Source organism: Phyllobates terribilis, unplaced genomic scaffold (genome assembly GCF_046119375.1).
Source record: "Phyllobates terribilis strain yellow unplaced genomic scaffold, ASM4611937v1 Scaffold_2__4_contigs__length_985480577, whole genome shotgun sequence".
Taxonomy (NCBI): Eukaryota; Metazoa; Chordata; class Amphibia; order Anura; family Dendrobatidae; genus Phyllobates; species Phyllobates terribilis.
The window spans coordinates 983,056,193-983,080,134 of NW_027362762.1; the positions used below are offsets into that span (position 1 = coordinate 983,056,193).

The following is a 23,942-nucleotide window of genomic DNA, read 5'->3' on the forward strand; positions in this document are numbered from 1 at the left end:
GGCGAAAGGCCTTTACAACACCTATCCAGGATGTCACGGAGATATCGCGACAGAGAGGGGTCAGAAGATCGTAGCGTCTGGCTACACATTCAACCGGAAAGTGGATGGATCTGCTTTGCCTTCCAGTTAGTTGTGCAGATTTCCCTTGCTCTGTTGTTGCAAGGGTTAAACAGTTCTGTTCTCAGCTGTTCTGAGTTCTCCACTCCCATCTGGTATAAATGTTAAATTTTTAGCATGAGTAGTTGCCAGTGATAGCTTGCTATACCTTGGAGTTGGTTTGGAGCTGTGAGCCATGGAAAGAGAGACCGTTTGAGTCTTCTTTGGAGATTGCTGTTTGGAAGTTTGTTTGGTGTTATCCTTCTCCTTATCTCCCTTTTTGGCTGGCCTCACCCTTCCTCTCCGATTATGTACCATTCCTTATTCTGAGTGCGCTTAGAGCGATTGCTGATTTCTTTACCCTTGTATGTTTCCCTTTATGTCTGTATCATAGAGCAGGACTAGTGTTCCTGCTACTCCACCCACTAGCCAGGCCCATGCTTAGGGCAAGACAGGGATTAGGAACGTGATCGCCGAACAGGGTGAAAGACGTTGGGGAGCTCAGGGTTGCTCAGGGCAAGATTCAAAGGTGCCCCTTTAATCTTTTCCTAGTTGCAGTGATTCCTTTCCATCCGTCTCGCAGTGCGTCGCCTGGCTCATTAGTGGAGCGTGACATTATCACTGACCTCCCCTTGTTTGTTTCTATGATGGATCCTGTGGCTGCTCTGGCAGAGCTGTTGCCAAATCTATGTCTGGAGGTGGCAGACCTGCGTTCTGTGGCATTGCAGCACCCATCTCTTATTCCGGGTTTAGCGGCCACTACTCCTGGGCAACTCCCATCTGAACCTAGACTGGCTTTGCCGGATAGGTTCCGGGTTTAGCGGCCACTACTCCTGGGCAACTCCCATCTGAACCTAGACTGGCTTTTCCGGATAGGTTCTCTGGAGGACGGGACAAGTTTGTAGTGTTTAGGGGAGGCCTTCAAACTGTACTTTAGGCTGCTACTGCATTCCTCAGGTACCGAGGAGCAGCTTGTGGGGATAGTCATCTCCCTTCTCCAGGGGGACCCCCAAGCTCGGGTTTTTCCGCTTCCGTCTGATTCTCAGTCGCTCCAGACAGTTGAGGAATTTTTTAGTGCTCTGGGACTCATTTATGATAATCCTGACCTTGTCTCCCTGGTTGACTCCAAACGACGTCAGCTTCAGCAGGAAGACCCACCAGCAGAGGAGTTCTGCTCTGAGTTCCAGAGATGGTCCATGGCTATCAGGTGGAATGACCCTGGCCTCTGGAGTAATTTTTGTCAGGATCTTTCTGGGAAAGGAAAGGAGGCCTTTGTCCTGTACAAAACCCCTGTTTCCTTGGAGGCCGCCATGTCCTTAGCTATCCGTGTGGATCGCCGTCTCCACGGAAGATAGGAGACACCGTTAGCTACTGGGGGACTTGTGCTTAATGAACCTAAGTTGGAGCCCACCGAGTAACCCATGCAGTTGTGGGGGCAACGCATTGTACTGGTCCACCAGTTATTTGGAGAAAAACGTGAGTTTGTTTTTTTGTGGTCGTAAGGGTCATTTTGTTGATATCTGCCCCATGATACATAATCAGAAACAGCAGCCGAAAAAACTTAGGAGCACAGGTTGTTTGGAGGTTAGTTTTTCTTGCTAGCCGAGATCCTTTTAGGTGGAAAAAAGGTGGTTGTTTCCGCGTTTTTGGATATTAGGGCAGGATATCATCTTGTTGACGCCAGATTTGTCCATGCCCAGGGCAAAACTCCTCATAAGTTGCCCCAGCCTATTCCCATAATCCCTATAGATTCTGCACCCCTCAGTCAGGAGCATTTCACTCAGGTCATTCAGGATTTACGTCTTCGTGTAGGGGGCCATGCACACTGAATCCATCAAATGTTATGTGTTAGAGGGTCTGCCCTCTCCAGTGGTTCTTGGCCTTCCTCTGCTGTAGTCGATTATCAGGCACAGGAGGTAGTGAGGTGGAGCAATTATTGTCTAAATAACTGCATAAACACCCGTATATCCATGGTAGCTACCAGGTCCCGGCCGGAGTATTTGTCTGATTTCGAGGATGTTTTTTAAGAAAAAGGATGTCAAGAACTGTCACCTCACCTTCAAGAACTGTCATGGGGCCAAGTTGCAAAAGAGCAGGCTGTCAAACATCACAGCCAGGCGGTTCACGCTGAACCACCCTACCTTTACCTTTTTGTCACAAAGAGCCCTCTGCTGTCCCCTATCGTCAGGACAATTACACAATTGACCGACGATTAATGGAGGAGGCTACGGCTGTTACCACTACTAGGCCGATTATTGGAGAACTCACAGAGAGCTTATGGTATATATACAACTGATTCCAACACATGGAATATACACTGCTCAAAAAAATAAAGGGAACACTGAAATCCCCCTTCCTAGATCTGAATGAATTAAATCTTCTCATTGAATACTTTGTTCTGTACAAAGCTGAATGTGCTGACAACAAATCACACAAAAATCATCAATGGAAATCACATTTACTAACCAATGGAGGCCTGGATGTGGAGTCACCCCCAAAATTAAAGTGGAAAAACACACTACAGGCTGATCCAACTGTGATGTAATGTCCTTAAAACAAGTCACAATGAAGCTGAGTATTGTGTGCGGCCTCCACGTGCCTGTATGACCTCCCTACAACGCCTGGGCATGCTCCTGATGAGGCTGAGTATTGTGTGTGGCCTCCACGCGCCTGTATGACCTCCCTACAACGCCTGGGCATGCTCCTGATGATGCTGAGTATTGTGTGTGGCCTCCACGTGCCTATATGACCTCCCTACAATGCCTGGGCATGCTCCTGATGAGGCTGAGTATTGTGTGTGGCCTCCATGTGCCTGTATGATCTCCCTACAACGCCTGGGCATGCTCCTGATGAGGCTGAGTATTGTGTGTGGCCTCCACGTGCCTGTATGACCTCCCTACAGCGCCTGGGCATGCTCCTGATGAGGCTGAGTATTGTGTGTGGCCTCCACGTGCCTGTATGACCTCCATACAACGCCTGGGCATGCTCCTGATGAGGCTGAGTATTGTGTGTGGCTTCCACATGCCTGTATGACCTCCCTACAACGCCTGGGCATGCTCCTGATGAGGTTGCGGATGGTCTCCTGTGGGATCTCCTCCCAGACCTGGACTAAAGCATCCGCCAACTCCTGGACAGTCTGTGGTGCAACGTGACGTTGGTGGATGGAGCGAGACATGATGTCCCAGATGTGCTCAATCGGATTCAGGTCTGGGGAACGGGCGGGACAGTACATAGCTTCAATGCCTTCATCTTGCAGTAACTGCTGACACACTCCAGCCACATGAGGTCTGGCATTGTCCTGCATTAGGAGGAACCTAGGGCCAACCGCACCAGCATATGGTCTCACAAGGGGTCTGAGGATCTCATCTCGGTACCTAATGGCAGTCAGGTCCAGAAAATTCTTATCTTCTCTCGCTGACAACTTTATCTTTCAAAAGGTAGAAGAAAGAACAAGAGCATCTGCCACCTAGGACCTAATTTTTACCAACCGGGAGGAAATGGTTGAGGAAGTAAAGGTGACTGGGAATTTAAGAGGCAGCGATCGTGCTTTCCTCAATTTTTGGATTACAAGAGGATGAACACTTGCAAGGACTCAGACTTTAAAGTTGGACTTCAGAAAGGCAGATTTTAATAGACTCAGAAAGAGGGTGGGGAAGGTCCGATGGCTGGATGATCTAAAGGACACAAATGTCCAAGAAGAATGGGAGAATTTGCTAAATGAAATTCTCACTGCACAATCAGTAACAATCCTGAAAAAAGGAAGAATTGTAAGCATTTACAGAGACCAGGATATATGAATGCAGAACTTAAACTTAAATAGGACAAAGAAATGCATATTAAATGGAAAGAGGGGGCATATCTAAAGAAGAATATAATGCTGTCTGCAGGGCAAGCGTTAGAAGAGCTAAATCCAGTAATGAATTAAGGCTTGCAAGGGAGACCAAAAGCAATAAAAAAGGATTTTGGGGGTATGTGAAAAACAAAAGAAATGTCAAAGTTGCTATAGGATTTTTACAGGATGACAAGGGAGAAGTGGTCAAAAATGCTGTTGAGAAGGCCAAACTTTTAAATTCCTATTTTGCACCTGTGTTCTCTAAGAAAACAAATGTTACATAAACTGATATTCACTGTGCAATCAAAGGAATAAAAGAATCCACACTATTTATAAACAGAGAGATAGTGAAGGAACACTTTGCTAATTTAAATTAATTTAAATCTCCTGATCCAGATGCATTACATCCTAGGGTACTCAAAGGGTAACGTTTCTCCTTGCGGAGAGTGACATGTTAAGCATGTCAATGTGAGGAGACTTTTAAGCCACAATGTTCCTCTGGGAAATATGCAAATTGTCTCTCCAGAGAGGAAGAGAACTAGAACTCTAGTGTCACCTATAGAAAGTAGCAATCCTAAATGTCAATATCAACCCTTTAACGAGCCTTGTTACATGACTTAGGATAGTAGCCAAAACCAAAGTCTTAATTTGCAGACACTGTGTTTCAGGGTACTGCCCCTCGTCAGTGCAAAGTGTGGGATATAGTTTAGTTGTGTAAGAGGCGTCTGACCGGTATCCAAAGAGTAACATTTCTCCTTGCAGAGAGTGACATGTTAAGCATTTCAAGGTGAGGAGACATTTAAGCCGATATACTTCTCCTGCGAAATATGCAAATTGTCTCTTCGGAGAGGAACAATCCTAAAAGTCAATATCGACCCTTTAACAAGTCTTGTCACATGACTTAGAATAATAGCCAAAACCAAAATCTCAGTTTGCAGACACTGTGTTTCAGGGTACTGCCCCTCGTCAGTGCAAAGTGTGAGATAGGTTTGGCTGGTTGAGAAACGTCTGACCGGTATCCAAAGGGTAACGTTTCTCCTTGCAGAGAGTACTGCCCCTCGTCAGTGCAAAGTGTGTCATCCTAAGGTACTGAAAGATATAGCAGAAGAAATTGCAGAAACACTAGCCAGAATCTTTGAAAATTCCTGGAGAACAGAAGAAGTCCCAAATGATTGGAGAAGGGTAAATGTTGTTCCTATCATCAAAAAAGGAAAGAAAATGGAGCCAGTGAGTCTTACTTCTATACCAGGAAAGATCTTTGAACAAATTATTAAACAGCATGTATGTAAGTACTTGGATAAGAATACAGTAATTAATCAGAGCCAGCGTAGGTTTGTAGCAAACAATTCATGCCAGACTAATCTAATTTCCTTCTTTGATGGAATCACTGATCGGGTGGATAAGGGAAATACGGTATATATAGTATATCTCAACTTCAGCAAAGCATTTGATAAAGTATCTCATACTATCCTTATTGAAAAAATTACCAAGTATGGGGTTGACAAGGGTATGGTTAGGTGGATTCATAACAGGCTCAGTGATCGTACTCGAAGAGTGGTAATAACCAGTTGCACATCGAATTGGAAGAGTATTTCAAGTGGGTTACCACAAGGCTCTGTCTTGGCCCGAGTGTTATTCAATCTAATATATATAATCGTCTTATCCCGTCTGTCTGTCTGCCTGTCCAGGAAATCCTGCGTCGCTGATTGGTCCGGCCGCGGCCAATCAGCGACGCGGGATTTCAGAAAAAGATGGCGGCTGTTAGCGGCTCATCTGCCGGACGGAGGTGATCTCCCGACGGCAAGTGTGAAGGGAGGACTGGTGAGCGGCGCCGCCGGTCAGGATACTTCAGCTGCGAGCAGCCGACCATCTTCCGCCTCTTCGCAGCGGAAGTACTCGCAAAGGCAACGCCGCTGCCCGGTCCTCAGAAATACGATTCGCTGATTGGTCGCGGCCGCCAGCGATTTTGGCGCCAAGATTAAACACCGCTCTGCTGATTGGTCGCGGCTGCCGGCCGCGACCAATCAGCGAGATTGGCGCCAAGTTTAAACACCGCTCTGCACAGAGGTCAGCGGCGATGCAGCGGGAGATGAGCGGCACTAGCCGCTCATCTCCCGGCTGCTAGCAGCATAAGTACCCTGACCTGTGGCACCGCTGACCCCCATGTGGCTACCGTCGGGAGATCAGCGGCTTGGCCCACTGATCTCCCGACGGCAAGTGTGAAGGGAGGACCGGGAAGCGGCGCCGCCAGTAGGGGTACTTCTGCTGCGAGCAATCTCCCGCAGCGCCGCTCCCCGGTCCTCACTAATACAATTCGCTGATTGGTCGCGGCCGCCGGCGATATTGGCGCCAAATTTAAACACCGCTGTGCTGATTGGCGCCAAATTTAAACAGGCTCTCCGTCCCTCACTAACACGGTTCGCTGATTGGTCGCGGCCGCTGGCTGCGACCAATCAGCGATATTGGCGCCAAATGTAAAAACCACTGTGCTGATTGGTCGCGCCCGCCGGCCGCGACCAATCAGCGATATTGGCGCCAAATTTAAACACCGCTCTGCTGATTGCGCCCGGTGTACCGCATACATATTCTAGAAAACCCGATGCGTTTGAATCGGGCCACCATCTAGTATTTTATAAATGATCTAGATAAGGGAACTGAAGGTAAATGAATTAAATTTGCAGATGCTGCAAAGCTTGGAGGGATAGCTAACACTAGAAAAGACAGAGAAAGGATTCAGAAGGATCTAGATAATCCTGAACAATGGTGTGACAACACAGCATTTCTATTTAATTATCCAGATGTAAATTCATTAGGCCAGGAGAAATACGCTATTATCTTTATGTTAACTTTTGAATTTATGTGTTTTTCTTTGGTTGGTCAAGAAGGACAGACTATTATTTGTATAAGCCTGAATGTTGACACTTGAGTTGATATTTACTGCACCTTATTGTCTGTTATCTCTCGATGACAGAGACGCAGGGTCATGGAACAATGATGTTTGCTATGTTCCTTACATATTGTCCCAGGCCAGCTAGCTTGTTGACTCTAGCAGAACAGAAGGACAAACTATGCAGATCAGTGATGTGCTCTAACAATGTTGTGGACTATATAAAGGGGTCTCTGCCTCTGTTCTAAGTGTGACTCTGCAGGATGTCAGCTTAGGAGACCACGGCCCCAGCTGGAAGAACACAGCTCTGCTCCATTGACCCTCGCTGAAACCTCAGAGACATTTGAAGAACACTGGTTGGGACAATGAGTTCACCTGGCCACGTACGTCCATGGACTGTCAGCTTCCTAAGCTTGCCGCTACCTCATGTCTGTGGGTGCCCGCCTAAAATGGGGTGCCACTGGTTGTGGTAGTTGGCCATGGAAGCCTCGAAGTTGCAGCTGCTCTAATCCCGGCCAGCCAGCAGACAAGTGAGACTGTGCAATTTTCACCATCTTGTGTATTTGCTGGGACTGTTCTATATGTTTATTGCCTGTTTGGTGGTTCAATAAAGTATTGCCATTCTGTTTTAGCCTCACCCTGTGTTGTCTGCTTAGTATTCTGCCCACTGAATATCCCCGTGTCTGCACATTTTGGTGGCCGCAGCAGGATACTAGTCAGCCCGGCCAATCCGGGAGAGATGCAGGGAACTGGTGTTGGTAGACACCGTCCAAGGGCTCCACAAACAGGGAGGCATATAGACCGACCCAGCAGACCATAGGTGAGTGATACAGCAGGTTTCACACACCACTATGTCCAACCCTACCAGCTCTGCCTTGGGAGGGGGATCAGAAGCGATATCTAGCCTCAAGAAGAAACGGCGACTACAGGAGCTGTGCCAGATTTGACAGATTGAATACTGGGCCACCCACACTCCATCGGATTTAATACAGGAATTGACCCGTTGGGATGCCCAGAATGTCGTGGAGGACAATGAAAACTCCACTGAAGTAGACCCAGAGGAATTAAACCGCTTGCCAAATCCGGGATCCAGCAGTAATTTTGAATCAAGTACCCAGTCATAAGCAGCTGAATCCAGGAATTGTTGATCACATTGGGACCCGGAGCCTCAAGCGACTTTTGTTATTGAATCAGTTTTTGGAGTTCCAGTACACCTACTGCCAATGCCGGACACTACCCCCATGATGACCCACCAGCAATGAAATCGTCTCTTCTACCAAGACTTGCATGTGTTTAATGAGTCGAACACAGAGGTTGATGAACATCTGCAAGATTTTGAGACCCTGATGCTAATGCACCAGGTGCCTATAGGCCAAATACCTGTGGACTAGTTTGACTGGCCAGGCATGGGATGCTGTCTTGGACTATTAAGCTTACCCTGTTGGCCTTTTTTACAGTCACCCCCGAGAGATATCGCACCAAGTTCTGGACTTTATCTCGCCAGGGGGCCTCCTATGTAGAATTTGGTAGTCAACTCTGACGGCACTGCAGCCACTGGCTCGATCAGCCCACCAATCCCAGGAAACCCCTCAACCAAGGATTCGAGCTGCCACTAGCTATTCGAGCAGGACTATTCCACTACCCAGCAGGAAGACCACCAGAACAAAGGTTTACAAACAGGACCCGTGATCTGCAAAACACATGGCGCTGTTATATGTGTGGCCACCTTTAACACATGGCCAAAGATTGTCTACAGGGCCATGGCCCCATGCATGGAGCCCGTCTGCCAGCCCATCCGGTCAACATATGCTAAAACGAGCCATCAGGGTTTGAGGGACACTTACACCAGCAGCGAATGAAGTGATATATCCCGTCCATACTATACAGTAGATTGACCACCCTAAACCAGCTACCCTGCATCGCCACATACAGCCGGACAAGGTCAGTGTTATCCAGACCCAATATCACGCAAGGTGTGGGAAAGACTAAGTGCAACACAAAGGGAAGGGGGGAAGGGAGCCCAGACTCTAGGGAAAGGGGGGAGTGGAGACCTCCTAGGCTGAGCTGATATCACCCTGTCTCCCCTACTGTCCCTATTTTGGTTCTTCACCTATCACCTCATGGGAAGCTATCCCTGTATTTCCCTAGCGCTTGGCTCTGGATAAGGAAGGGGGGATGAGCACTAGTCGACCCCCACTAGCAACTAAAGACAACAAGGTAGACAGACACGGGGAAAGATAACTTAGCTTGAGCCGACTTCAGAGAGATAACACACACGTCCTCTTAGCACCAGAGACTAAGTAAACAGACTGCACTCGCTCCAAGCTTTTACAAGGAAATGTGAATATCACAGGCACCGCCCTGTAGCAAAGTGAAACTATTTAAACACCCAGGCAAGGGTGTAAACTCTGGGACCTTGTGGAGAATGTCGATTACTGCCTTCTGGACATCTGTCAAGTCAGCAGTCTTCTCCATGATTGTGGAGCCTACTGAAACAGACTAAGGGACCTTTGTAAACGCTTAGGAAGCCTTTGCATGTGTTTTTTAATATTTTAATTCACTGAGATAATGACTTTTGTGTTTTCATTGGCTGTAAGCCATAATCATCAAAATTAACAGAAATAAACACTTGAAATAGATCACTCTGTTTGTAATGACTATATAATATGAGTTTCACTTTTTTGTATTGAAGAACTAAAATAAATTAATTTTTTGATAATATTCTAATTTAGTGAAATGCTCTTGTATGTGTTTCTTTCTTCGGTTGGTCAAGACACATGGACTTTTGTCATGAGTCTGAATGTTAACTCTTCTTGTACAGTAGGTTGAGTTGACATTGGTAGTTGATGAATGACTGTTATTTACATCTTATATCAGCTCCCACAGTTTATTGTACTGTTATCTTTGCAAGACAGGGACGCAGGGTCATTGAACAATGATGTTTGCTAATATGTTTATTACACATTATACCAGGCATGCAGTTTGTTGACTTGCAATGTTTGGGTATTTATAGTTTATCCTTCAATGTTTGCAAGTTAGCATTGACGGATGAACTGTGGATGCTCAGGCAGTGTGAGTTAATATCACCACCCTTTTCTCTTGACCTGTGGATGATGACTTGAAGGACAGTTGTGGACTATATAAAGGGGTCTCTGACTCTGTTTCATGTGTGACTCTATAGGATGTCAACTTAGGGGACCACGGCCCCAGCTGGAAGAACACAGATATGCTCTATTGACCATTGCTGAATCCTCAGAGACATTTGAAGAACCCAGGTTGGGACAATGAGGTCACCTGGCCACTTACCTCCATGTACTGTCAGCTTCTTTAGCTTGCTGCTACCTCCTCTCTGTGGGAGCCCGCCGAAAGCGGGGTACCACTGATTGTGATAGTTGGCTCTGGAAGCCTCGAAGTTGCAGATGCTCTAAACACAGCGAGACAGCGGAAGGGTGAGACTGTGTAATTTTCACCATCTTATGTTTTTGCTGGGATTTTTCTATATGTTTATTGTCTGTTTGGTGGTTCAATAAAGTATTGCCACACTGTTTTACCCTCACCCTGTGTTGTCTAAGTAGTATTCTGCTCACGGGAGACCCCCATGTCTCCACAGTGATCAATGAGTGAGGCTTCCATGAGAGGAGGCAAGTTCTCCATCAATACATAGTAACATAGCGTTGGTTGAATAAAGACCTAGGTCTATCCAGTTCAACCTTTCTCCGCCAATTGTACTCCCTATACTAACACTACAGTAACTTACTGGGACTAGGCCTCACAAATGTATTATTACCATTTTTATTATTTCTGCACTACTACACTTAAAAATGAACCCAGTGACGATCTGAGGTTGTGGGTTGTTAGTAATCACCTCGGCAGGTTAACGATGCAACAATATTTTATTAATCACAGCCATGGTAATAAAGCAATTCCAGGTAAATGGCCAAAATACGGTTCTCTGTCCTCAAGTTCCCAATCTGGGTCTGTAGTTCCACTGGCTTTGTATAAGGCCATACTCACTGTCTGTCAACTGTTGGTTGGCCCACAGATTTCGTATCTCCAGCCAGTATAGTCTGTAGCCACAGTCCATGATCCTCTAGACGGCCGATAAAACTATGAAAGCACAGGTATCCTGTAGCAGCAGTCCTTTTAAGAAAGTTTAAATCCAAACGACATAATCCATAATGGTAACATGTTTATCCATCCATCCTTCCAAGTCCACGGTCTCCATCCTCTTCCTTCAATCCTTCCACACAACTCCTCACTAAAGCATGTGTCTGTTTTCCTCCCTGGGGTCAGACCCCTCCAAAGGTCAGAAAAGATGACACCCTCCCCCTTAAGCATTTACTTTAACATGAGACTCCTGTGGTGACGGCTCCACTGTGTCCACTTTTTTCCATCTACATAAGGGGTTCGTTGGCTGAAAGAATAATGGCCCAAGGCCCCTGAGATAAGGTCACTGAATGGAATAGATATCTGAGGTTGAACTGATGAGCAAACAAATCACAACAAAAAAGCTAATTTATAGCAAAATACAAAAATAAGATCGGCAAAAATGGGTGCTAAGTGCTGGAAAAGTATTTAGTAAGTGGCCAGGTCCTCACAAACCCGTTTATAATTTTTGATTCGTTTTATATTTTGTATTACACTTATGATTCTAATAATGATATTATTAAAATCTCTATGCCTAAATCTGTTGATCCAGAAGAAGGAAAAAAAAAACAGGACACATTCAGCCAATTGGCATCACGGGGAAAAATTCCTTCTTGAACCCGAGAAAAGGCGATCAGTCCAAGAACCCTGGATCAAACCTAATTATACCAGTTATGTAATTACTATTGTCGTATTAAATGTACTATTATAGGTGTAACATTGTGTCTAATTTAACTGCAACCCAGAATTTTATGTGTATCGAGGAAATCGTCCAGCCTTTTTTTGAACGCTGTTATAGTGTCGGCCCCTGTATAAAGCTGTTATAGTGTCAGCCCCTATATAAAGCTGTTATAGTGTCAGCCCCTGTATAAAGCTGTTATAGTGTCGGCCATCACTACCTCTTGTGGTCGGCGTTCCACAGTCCAACTGCTCTGACTGTAAAGAAGCCTTTCCTGTTTATCTGCCGGAATCGCCTTTCTTCCACCCGTAATGAGTGCCCTGGTCCTTAGTGTGGTCTTTGTAAGGAATAAGTCCTGTGTTGCTCCTTTGGACTGACCACACATATATTATACATGTAATGAGATCTCCTCTGAGGCGTAATTTTTCTAAGCTAAACAGACTCAACTTTTTCAACCTCTCATCATATGAGGCCTCCATCCCGTGTAATATAGGAGAGGCCTCCATCCCGTGTAATATAGGAGAGGCCTCCATCCCGTGTAATATAGGAGAGGCCTCCATCCCGTGTAATACAGGAGAGGCCTCCATCCCGTGTAATATAGAAGAGGCCTCTGTCCCGTGTAATGTAGGAGAGGCCTCCGTCCCGCGTAATGCAGGAGAGGCCTCCGTCCCGTGTAATGTAGGAGAGGCCTCCATCCCTTGTAATAATCTAGTTGCCGCCTTTCTACTGACTCTAACTTCTGAATATCCTTTTGAAAATGTGGAGCCCAAAACTGGATCCCATATTCCAGATGTGGCCTCACCTGTGATTTATAAAGGGGTAACAATACTTTGGGATCACGGGATTTTATTTCTCTCTTTATACAACTTAAAATCTTCTCTGCTTTTGTGGCTGCTGCCTGACTTTGAGCTGCCGCTGCTCAGTTGCTTGTAACCAGAATCCCCCGTCCTTCTCCTGTTCTGTAATCCCGAGTATACTCCCATTTAATGTGTATTCAGCAATAGGATCACTCCGTCCTCTGTGCATTACTCTACATTTATCTACATTATACCTCATCTGCCGAGTGTTTCCCATTCAGTCTCTTATCCAGATCGTTCTGCAATATCGTAATGTCAAGATCAGATTGTAATATCCAACATAGTTTGGGGTCGTCAGCAAAAACTATCACTTTACTCTCAATCCCATCCCCAAGGTCATTAATAAAGAGGTTGAAAAGAATCGGTCCTAGCAGAGGTGCCTGTGGTCCCCACTGCTCCCGGTACAGATCCCTGCGGTCCCCACTGCTCCCGGTACAGATCCCTGCGGTCCCCACTGCTCCCGGTACAGATCCCTGCGGCCCTCACTGCTCCCGGTACAGATCCCTGCGGTCCCCACTGCTCCCGGTACAGATCCCTGCGGCCCTCACTGCTCCCGGTACAGATCCCTGCGGTCCCCACTGCTCCCGGTACAGATCCCTGCGGTCCCCGCTGCTCCCGGTACAGATCCCTGCGGTCCCCACTGCTCCCAGTACAGATCCCTGCGGTCCCCACTGCTCCCGGTACAGATCCCTGCGGTCCCCACTGCTCCCGGTACAGATCCCTGCGGCCCTCACTGCTCCCGGTACAGATCCCTGCGGTCCCCACTGCTCCCAGTACAGATCCCTGCGGTCCCCACTGCTCCCAGTACAGATTCCTGCGGTCCCCGCTGCTCCCGGTACATATCCCTGCGGTCCCCACTGCTCCCTGTACAGATCCCTGCAGTCCCCACTGCTCACTGTACAGATCCCTGCAGTCCCCAGTGCTCCCGGTACAGATCCCTGGGGTCCCCACTGCTCCCGGTACTGATACCTGCAGTTCCCACTACTCCCAGTACAGATCCCTGCGGTCCCCACTGCTCCCGGTACAGATCCCTGCGGTCCCCACTGCTCCCGGTACAGATCCCTGCGTTCCCCGCTGCTCCCAGTACAAATCCCTGCGGTCCCCACTGCTCCCAGTACAGATCCCTGCGGTCCCCACTGCTCCCAGTACAGATTCCTGCGGTCCCCGCTGCTCCCGGTACAGATACCTGCGGTCCCCACTGCTCCCTGTACAGATCCCTGCGGTCCCCAGTGCTCCCGGTACAGATCCCCGCGGTCCCCACTGGTCCCTGTACAGATCCCTGCAGTCCCCAGTGCTCCCGGTACAGATCCCTGGGGTCCCCACTGCTCCCGATACTGATCCCTGCAGTCCCCACTACTCCCAGTACAGATCCCTGCGGTCCCCACTGCTCCCAGTACAGATCCCTGCGGCCCCCACTGCTCCCAGTACAGATCCCTGCGGTCCCCACTGCTCCCGGTACAGATCCCTGCGGTCCCCACTGCTCCCGCTACAGATCTCTGCGGTCCCCACTCCTCCCGGTACAGATCCCTGCGGCCTCCACTGCTCCCAGTACAGATTTCTGCGGTCCTCACTGCTCCCGGTATAGATTCCTGCAGTTCCCACTGCTCCCGGTACAGATCCCTGCGGTCCCCACTGCTCCCAGTACAGATCCCTGCGGTCCCCACTGCTCCCATTACAGATCCCTGCGGTCCCCACTGCTCCCGGTACAGATCCCTGCGGCCCCCACTGCTCCCGGTACAAATCCCTGCGGCCCCCACTGCTCCCGGTACAGATCCCTGCAGTCCCCACCGCTCCCAGTACAGATCCCTGCAGTCCCCACTGCTCCCAGTACAGATCCCTGCGGCCCCCACTGCTCCTAGTACAGATCCCTGCAGTCCCCACTGCTCCCAGTACAGATCCCTGCGGCCCCCACTGCTCCCAGTACAGATCCCTGAAGTCCCCACTGCTCCCAGTACAGATCCCTGCAGTCCCCACTGCTCACAGTACAGATCCCTGCAGTCCCCACTGCTCCCAGTACAGATCCCTGCAGTCCCCACTGCTCCCAGTACAGATCCCTGCGGTCCCCACTGCTCCCAGTACAGATCCCTGCGGCCCCCACTGCTCCCGGTACAGATCCCTGCAGTCCCCACTGCTCCCAGTACAGATCCCTGCAGTCCCCACTGCTCCCGGTACAGATCCCTGCGGTCCCCACTGCTCCCAGTACAGATCCCTGCAGTCCCCACTGCTCCCGGTACAGATCCCTGCTGTCCCCACTGCTCCCGGTACAGATCCCTGCAGTCCCCACTGCTCCCGGTACAGATCCCTGCAGTCCCCACTGCTCCCGGTACAGATCCCTGCGGTCCCCACTGCTCCCGGTACAGATCCGTGCAGTCCCCACTGCTCCCGGTACAGATCCCTGCGGTCCCCACTGCTCCCGGTACAGATCCGTGCAGTCCCCACTGCTCCCAGTACAGATCCCTGCAGTCCCCACTGCTCCCAGTACAGATCCCTGCAGTCCCCACTGCTCCCAGTACAGATCCCTGCTGTCCCCACTGGTCCCGGTACAGATCCCTGCGGTCCCCACTGCTCCCGGTACAGATCCCTGCGGTCCCCACTCCTCCCGGTACAGATCCCTGCAGTCCCCACTGCTCCCAGTACAGATCCCTGCAGTCCCCACTGCTCCCAGTACAGATCCCTGCAGTCCCCACTGCTCCCAGTACAGATCCCTGCTGTCCCCACTGGTCCCGGTACAGATCCCTGCGGTCCCCACTGCTCCCGGTACAGATCCCTGCAGTCCCCACTGCTCCCAGTACAGATCCCTGCAGTCCCCACTGCTCCCAGTACAGATCCCTGCTGTCCCCACTGGTCCCGGTACAGATCCCTACGGTCCCCACTCCTCCCGGTACAGATCCCTGCGGCCCCCACTGCTCCCGGTACAGATCCCTGCGGCCCCCACTGCTCCCGGTACAGATCCTGCGGTCCTCACTGCTCCCAGTACAGATCCCTACAGTCCCCACTGCTCCCAGTACAGATCCCTGCAGTCCCCACTGCTCCCGGTACAGATCCCTGCGGTCCCCACTGCTCCCAGTACAGATCCCTGCAGTCCCCACTGCTCTCAGTACAGATCCCTACAGTCCCCACTGCTCCCAGTACAGATCCCTGCAGTCCCCACTGCTCCCAGTACAGATCCCTGCTGTCCCCACTGGTCCCGGTACAGATCCCTGCGGTCCCCACTGCTCCCGGTACAGATCCCTGCGGTCCCCACTGCTCCCGATACAGATCCCTGCGGCCCCCACTGCTCCCGGTACAGATCCCTGCGGTCCCCACTGCTCCCGGTACAGATCCCTGCGGTCCCCAGTGCTCCCGGTACAGATCCCTGCGGTCCCCACTGCTCCCAGTACAGATCCCTGCTGTCCCCACTGCTCCCGATACAGATCCCTGCGGCCCCCACTGCTCCCGGTACAGATCCCTGCGGTCCCCACTGCTCCCGGTACAGATCCCTGCGGTCCCCACTGCTCCCGATACAGATCCCTGCGGCCCCCACTGCTCCCGGTACAGATCCCTGCGGTCCCCACTGCTCCCGGTACAGATCCCTGCGGTCCCCAGTGCTCCCGGTACAGATCCCTGCGGTCCCCACTGCTCCTAGTACAGATCCCTGCGGCCCTCACTGCTCCCGGTACAGATCCCTGCGGCCTCCACTGCTCCCGGTACAGATCCCTGCTGTCCCCACTGCTCCCGGTACAGATCCCTGCGGCCCCCACTGCTCCCGGTACAGATCCCTGCCGTCCCCACTGCTCCCGGTACAGATCCCTGCGGCCTCCACTGCTCCCGGTACAGATCCCGGCGGTCCCCACTGCTCCCAGTACAGATCCCTGCTGTCCCCACTGCTCCCGATACAGATCCCTGCGGCCCCCACTGCTCCCGGTACAGATCCCTGCGGTCCCCACTGCTCCCGGTACAGATCCCTGCGGTCCCCAGTGCTCCCGGTACAGATCCCTGCGGTCCCCACTGCTCCTAGTACAGATCCCTGCGGCCCTCACTGCTCCCGGTACAGATCCCTGCGGCCTCCACTGCTCCCGGTACAGATCCCTGCGGTCCCCACTGCTCCCAGTATAGATCCCTGCGGCCCCCACTGCTCCCGGTATAGATCCCTGTGGTCCCCACTGCTCCCGGTACAGATCCCTGCGGTCCCCACTCCTCCCGCTACAGATCCCTGCGGTCCCCACTGCTGACTATATCCCATTTAGAGTATGTACCATTTATGACAACTCTTTGTTTCCTATCATTTAGCCCGTTCCTCACCCATCTACATATCGTTCCCCCAGTCCCGGCTCCTGGAGCTTCAGTATAAGGCTGCTATGTGGTGCAGGATCAGAGTCCAGATAAATCTCATCAGCTGCATCCACCATCCAGATCTGCACTCACCTCCTCATAGACCCGACATGTTGTCAGACACGACCGATCCTTCATGACTCCGCGCTGATTATCATTTATTATATTATTCTCTGTGATATAACTCTGAAGGTCATCTGTTATGATGCCCTCATATATGTCACACACTACTGATGTCAGACTTACCGGACGGTAGTTACCTGGATCCACCTTCTTACCTTTCTTATATATCGGTACCACATCGGCTTAGACCACAAGTCTTAAAACAGAGACTGGACAGACATCTGTCTGAGATGGTTTAGAGGATCCTGCATTGAGCCGGGGGTTGGACACGATGACTCTGGAGGTCCCTTCCAACTCTACCATTCTATGATTCATACAGCCTTACGTTACCCAACCTTTTATTGTAGAGGTAGATGCATCAGGGGTAGGGGCTGTATTGTCACAGGATTTGTCACCAAGTAAATGGCGTCCATGTGCCTTTTTCTCTAAAAAGTTGTCACCCACCAAAGGGAGCTATGATATCGGTAGTAGGGAACACTTGGCAATAAAGCTGGCTTGGAGGAATGGCGTCATTTTTTGTAGGGTGCAATACATCCAGTTATGGTCATTACGGATCATAAAAAAGTATTATATCTGGAATCGGCTAAACGACTTACTCCTAGACGGGGAAGGTGGTCTTTCTTTTTCATCAGATTTAACTTTTTGGTGACTTATTGACCGGGGGATAAAAACGTTAAAACTTATGCATTGCTCCATTTTCTTCCAGGGGGAGGTAGTGGTGGTGAACCTGTACCTATTTTGCATAAAGAGTAGTTATTGCTGTAATATGTTCGGATCTAGAGAAGCAGGTCGTTGAAGCCTAGGGGGACGCCGCTGCTGCTTGTCCTCCAGGTAAACTGTTTGTACCTGTGAACCTTCGACTTAGAATATTAAGTGAACATCATGATTCAGTTCTTGTGGGACATCTTGGTAGTAAAACCACCATTGATCCACTTTCTTGTCATTTTTGGTGGTCATGGTTGCACCAGGATGTTTGAGATTATGTCTCATCTTCAAGTACCTGTGTGCGTTCAAAGACCCTTCATACACTTCTGTTCGGGATTCTGCAATCTTTGGTTATTCCTTTGTAGACCGTGGACTCATCTGTCAGTGTATTTTATCACTGATCTCAAATAATTCTTCAGGAGTGCCTGGAAAGGAGCGGTTTTCTTCGTCTCTTACCTCTATGTGGCTGGGTGTTCTTAATAATTTAAGGATGATGGGTTCCAAATATTAGAGTATGGCTGATCGGAAGTTCTTGGTTGGTAAAGACCTGTGTGTTGGTGATTTGGTGTGGTTTTCCACTAAGTTGAAAGTTCCTTTTTGGAATCTGGGACCCAGGTTCATTGGCCCCTATAAGGTAGTTGCTGTAATCAATCCGGTAACGTTTCGTCTTGACTTGCCCCCTACTTTCAAAATCCATAATGTGTCTCACCAGTCATTTCTCAAAAAATATATTGCTTCCTCAGAACTGGCTCTACGGCCACCTTCAACGGTTATTGTTAGTGGGAATCTGGAGTTCCAGATAGCTAAGATTATCGATTCTCGCTTTGTACATCGGTCACTTCAGTATTTGGTTCATTGGAACGGAGAGGAGAGAATGTGGATACCAGCGTATGATGTTCATGCGATCAGGTTGGTTCGGTATTTTCATACCTCACATCCAGATAAAGTTGGTCCTGAGGATCATGAGCCCCTTCTTTGAACGGGGGTACTGTCAAGGGGATAACGCGACATAGAGGGGTCAGAAGATTGCGGCTTCTGGCTACACGTGCACCTACATTGTATGGATCTGCTTTGTCTTCCAGTTAGCTGTGCAGATTTCCTTTATTCTGGTGTTGCAAGGGTTAAGCTGTGCAGATTTCACTTGCTCTGTTGTTGCAATGGTTAAACAGTTCTGTTTGTTTCCTAGAGCTCTCAGCTATTCTGAGTTCTCCACTCCCCTCTGGTAGAAGTACTCACCTCTTAGCTTTATTAGTTGCCAGTGATAGCTTGCTGTACCTTGGAGTTTGTTTGGGAGCTGTGAGCCATGGAAAGAGGTCATTTAGGAGTCATCTCCGGAGATTGCTGTTTGGAAGTTTGTCTGGTGTCTTCCTTTTCCTTATCTCCTTTTTGGCTGGCCTCAGCCTTCCTCTCCCGTTATATACTATTCCATAGTCTGAGTGCGTTTAAAGTGATTGCTGTTTTCTTTACCCTTGTCTGTCTCCCTTGTCTGTATTATAGAGCAGGACTAGCGTTCCAGCTGCCACACGCAGTAGCCCGGGACGTGCTTAGGGAAAGACAGGGATTAGGAACGTGATCGCCGCACGAGGTGAAAGAACCCATATAGGGAAATCAGGGAGCTCAGTTGCGCAGGGCAAGATTCAAAGGGGACCCTTTAATCTCTTCCTAGTTGCCTCACTTCCCTTCCCATCCGTCTCACTGTGCCCCGTCTGGCTCATTGGCGTAGCGTTACACTGCACCCACACTTTCATGTAGTGCGCCGGGTCGTCACAGCAGAAGAAGACCAGTGCATCGCCCACGGCTACGGCCCCACGCTGCACTACATGTGTATGGTGGCCGCGTCTTCTCTGTATGGTGGCCACGTCTTCTGTGTATGGTGGCCGCGTCTTCTGTGTATGGTGGCCGCGTCTTCTGTGTATGGTGGCCGCGTCTTCTGTGTATGGTGGTCGCGTCTTCTGTGTATGGTGGCCGCGTCTTCTGTGTATGGTGGCCCCGTCTTCTGTGTATGGTGGCCCCGTCTTCTGTGTATGGTGGTCGCGTCTTCTGTGTATGGTGGTCGCGTCTTCTGTGTATGGTGGCCGCATCATCTGTGTATGGTGGCCCCGTCTTCTGTGTATGGTGGTCGCGTCTTCTGTGTATGGTGGCCGCGTCTTCTGTGTATGGTGGTCGCGTCTTCTGTGTATGGTGGCCGCGTCTTCTGTGTATGGTGGCCGCGTCTTCTGTGTATGGTGGCCCCGTCTTCTGTGTATGGTGGCCGCGTCTTCTGTGTATGGTGGTCGCGTCTTCTGTGTATGGTGGTCGCGTCTTCTGTGTATGGTGGCCGCGTCTTCTGTGTATGGTGGCCGCGTTTTCTGTGTATGGTGGCCGCGTCTTCTGTGTATGGTGGCCGCGTCTTCTGTGTATGGTGGCCGCGTCTTCTGTGTATGGTGGCCGCGTCTTCTGTGTATGGTGGCCGCGTCTTCTGTGTATGGTGGTCGCGTCTTCTGTGTATGGTGGCCACGTCTTCTGTGTATGGTGGCCATGTCTTCTGTGTATGGTGGTCGCGTCTTCTGTGTATGGTGGCCGCGTCTTCTGTGTATGGTGGTCGCGTTTTCTGTGTATGAGGGCTGGGTCTTTTGTTTATGGGGGGTGGTATCTTTTGTTTATGGGGGAGCGGTGTCTTCTGTGTATGGGGAGGCGGCGTCTTATGTGTATTGGGGGTGGCTTATGTGTATGGGGGTGACGCCTTTTGTATGGGGGCCGCGTCTTTTATGTATGGGGGGTGATGTCTTCTGTGTATGAGGGCCATGTCTTCTGTATATGGGGGCCGTGTCTTCTGTGTTCGGGGGGAGCTGTATCTTATGTATATGGGGAATTAATTTTCTGTGTTTTGGGGGCCGCCATATCTTATGTGTACGGGGGGCCGTATCTTATGTGTATAGGGGGGCATATCTTATGTGTATGGGGGCTGTATCTTATGTGTATGGAAGGGGCTGTATCTTTTGTGTATGGGTGGTTGTATCTTATGTGTATGGGGACCGTGTCTTCTGTGTATGGGGGCCGTGTCTTCTGTGTATGGGGGCCGTGTCTTCTGTGTATGGGGGGGCCATGGTTTCTGTGTATGGGGGACAGCATCTTCTGTGTATGGGGTCTGCATTTTCTATGTATGGGGGCCGTATGTTATGTGTATGGGGGGGCCGTTTTTTCTCTGTATTGGGCCGTGTCTTCTGTGTATGGGGACCGTGTCTTCTGTGTATGGGCGGGGGCGTCTTCTGTGTATGGGGGGGCCATGGTTTCTGTGTATGGGGGACGGCATCTTCTGTGTATGGGGGCTGCGTTTTCTATGTATGGGGGCCGTATGTTATGTGTATGGGGGGGCCGCGTTTTCTCGGGATTGGGCCGTGTCTCCTGTGTATGGGGGCCGTGTCTTCTGTGTATGGGGGCCGCGTCTTCTGTGTATGGGGGGGCCATGGTTTCTGTGTATGGGGGACGGCATCTTCTGTGTATGGGGGCTGCATTTTCTATGTATGGGGGCCGTATGTTATGTGTATGGAGGGCTGCGTTTTCTCGGGATTGGGCCGTGTCTTCTGTGTATGGGGGCCGTGTCTTCTGTGTATGGGGGGGGCCATGGTTTCTGTGTATGGGGGACGGCATCTTCTGTGTATGGGGGCTGCGTTTTCTATGTATGGGGGCCGTATGTTATGTGTATGGGGGGGCCGCGTTTTCTCGGGATTGGGCCGTGTCTCCTGTGTATGGGGGCCGTGTCTTCTGTGTATGGGGGCCGTGTCTTTTGTGTGTGGGGGGGCCATGGTTTCTGTGTATGGGGGACGGCATCTTCTGTGTATGGGGGCTGCGTTTTCTATGTATGGGGGCCGTATGTTATGTGTATGGGGGGGCGCGTTTTCTCGGGATTGGGCCGTGTCTTCTGTGTATGGGGGCCGTGTCTTCTGTGTATGGGGGGGCCATGGTTTCTGTGTATGGGGGACGGCATCTTCTGTGTATGGGGGCTGCGTTTTCTATGTATGGGGGCCGTATGTTATGTGTATGGGGGGGCCGCGTTTTCTCGGGATTGGGCCATGTCTCCTGTGTATGGGGGCCGTGTCTTCTGTGTATGGGGGCCGTGTCTTCTGTGTATGGGGGGGCCATGGTTTCTGTGTATGGGGGACGGCATCTTCTGTGTATGGGGGCTGCGTTTTCTATGTATGGGGGCCGTATGTTATGTGTATGGAGGGCCGCGTTTTCTCGGGATTGGGCCGTGTCTTCTGTGTATGGGGGCAGTGTCTTCTGTGTATGGGGGGGCCATGGTTTCTGTGTATGGGGGACGGCATCTTCTGTGTATGGGGGCTGCATTTTCTATGTATGGGGGCCGTATGTTATGTGTATGGAGGGCCGCGTTTTCTCGGGATTGGGCCGTGTCTTCTGTGTATGGGGGCCGTGTCTTCTGTGTATGGGGGGGCCATGGTTTCTGTGTATGGGGGACGGCATCTTCTGTGTATGGGGGCTGCGTTTTCTATGTATGGGGGCCGTATGTTATGTGTATGGAGGGCCGCGTTTTCTCGGGATTGGGCGTGTCTCCTGTGTATGGGGGCCGTGTCTTCTGTGTATAGGGGGTGGTGTCTTTTGTGTGTGGGGGCAGTGTGAGAAGCTCTTCTTCAGCCTCTCCTGCTCATGGCTCATCTCTTTTTTTCCGGGTTTATATCGTACGTGAAGGACTTTGGCCCGTTGTCCAGTCTCCTTTTGTGGACATCTTTCTTCCTTTATTCTTCCTGCAGGATAAGACCGCAGAGTTCTTCTCCTTGGCCGGACAGACAGTCAGCAGCTTTGTGGAGTCGCTTGATGTCAACCGAGATGAGGACACGGAGGAGAGCCGCTTTGTACTGGGCCTGGCAGGGACCATCACAAGTGAGTATAGATGACCAGCTTTGGCCACAGATGGTTGCAGCTGAGTTCTCAGTGATGCTGAAGACAGTGATCACTCTTCCAATCCCGCTTCTCAAATCTGGAAACATGGTGGATTTCTATGACAGGTCAGATCTGAGGTGGTCCAGAGCCCGAGATCCTCAAGAACCCAAGAATGAACAGTTCTGGGTCTTTGGTATTAAATGAGCAATGGCCAAAAGTGTCACTTCACTGAAACACAAAAACGCCCCCAGTTGCACCACACCGAAACAGTACAGCGCCCCCAGCTATTCGCCACCGTAACCGTACAGCATCCTCAGCTATTCGCCACCGTAACAGTACAGCGTCCCCAGCTATTCGCCACCGTAACCGTACAGCGCCCCCAGCTATTCGCCACCATAACAGTACAGCGTCCCCAGCTATTCGCCACCATAACAGTACAGCGTCCTCAGCTATTCACCACCGTAACAGTACAGCGTCTCCACCTATTCGCCACCGTAACAGTACAGCGTCCCCAGCTATTCGCCACCATAACAGTACAGCGTCCTCAGCTATTCACCACCGTAACAGTACAGCGTCCCCAGCTATTCGCCACCGTAACAGTACAGCGTCCCCAGCTATTCGCCACCTTAACAGTACAGCGTCCCCAGCTATTCACCACCGTAACAGTACAGCGTCTCCAGCTATTCGCCACCGTAACAGTACAGCGTCCCCAGCTATTCGCCACCATAACAGTACAGCGTCCTCAGCTATTCACCACCGTAACAGTACAGCGTCCCCAGCTCTTCGCCACCGTAACAGTACAGCGTCCCCAGCTATTCGCCACCGTAACAGTACAGCGTCCCCAGCTATTCACCACCGTAACAGTACAGCGTCCTCAGCTATTCACCACCATAACAGTACAGCGTCCTCAGCTATTCGCCACCGTAACCGTACAGCGTCCCCAGCTATTCGCCACCATAACAGTACAGCGTCCTCAGCTATTCACCACCGTAACAGTACAGCGTCCCCAGCTATTCGCCACCGTAACAGTACAGCGTCCCCAGCTATTCACCACCGTAACAGTACAGCGTCCTCAGCTATTCACCACCGTAACAGTACAGCGTCTCCAGCTATTCGCCACCGTAACAGTACAGCGCCCCCAGCTATTCGCCACCATAACAGTACAGCGTCCCCAGCTATTCGCCACCATAACAGTACAGCGTCCCCAGCTATTCGCCACCTTAACAGTACAGCGTCCTCAGCTATTCGCCACCGTAACAGTACAGCGTCCCCAGCTATTCACCACCGTAACAGTACAGCGTCTCCAGCTATTCGCCACCGTAACAGTACAGCGTCCCCAGCTATTCGCCACCATAACAGTACAGCGTCCTCAGCTATTCACCACCGTAACAGTACAGCGTCCCCAGCTATTCGCCACCGTAGCAGTAC

At 50.6% G+C, this 23,942-nt stretch overlaps 1 protein-coding gene across 1 annotated transcript in view; it reads left to right on the forward strand.

Moving 5' to 3' along the window:
• HSF2BP (heat shock transcription factor 2 binding protein) overlaps nt 1–23,942 on the forward strand; it is a 229,037-nt gene that overhangs the window by 105,361 nt on the left and 99,734 nt on the right. The window contains exon 5 of the mRNA XM_073668814.1: nt 22,385–22,514. Coding sequence (XP_073524915.1) covers nt 22,385–22,514 — 130 coding nt within the window. The remainder of the gene's footprint in view (nt 1–22,384; nt 22,515–23,942) is intronic.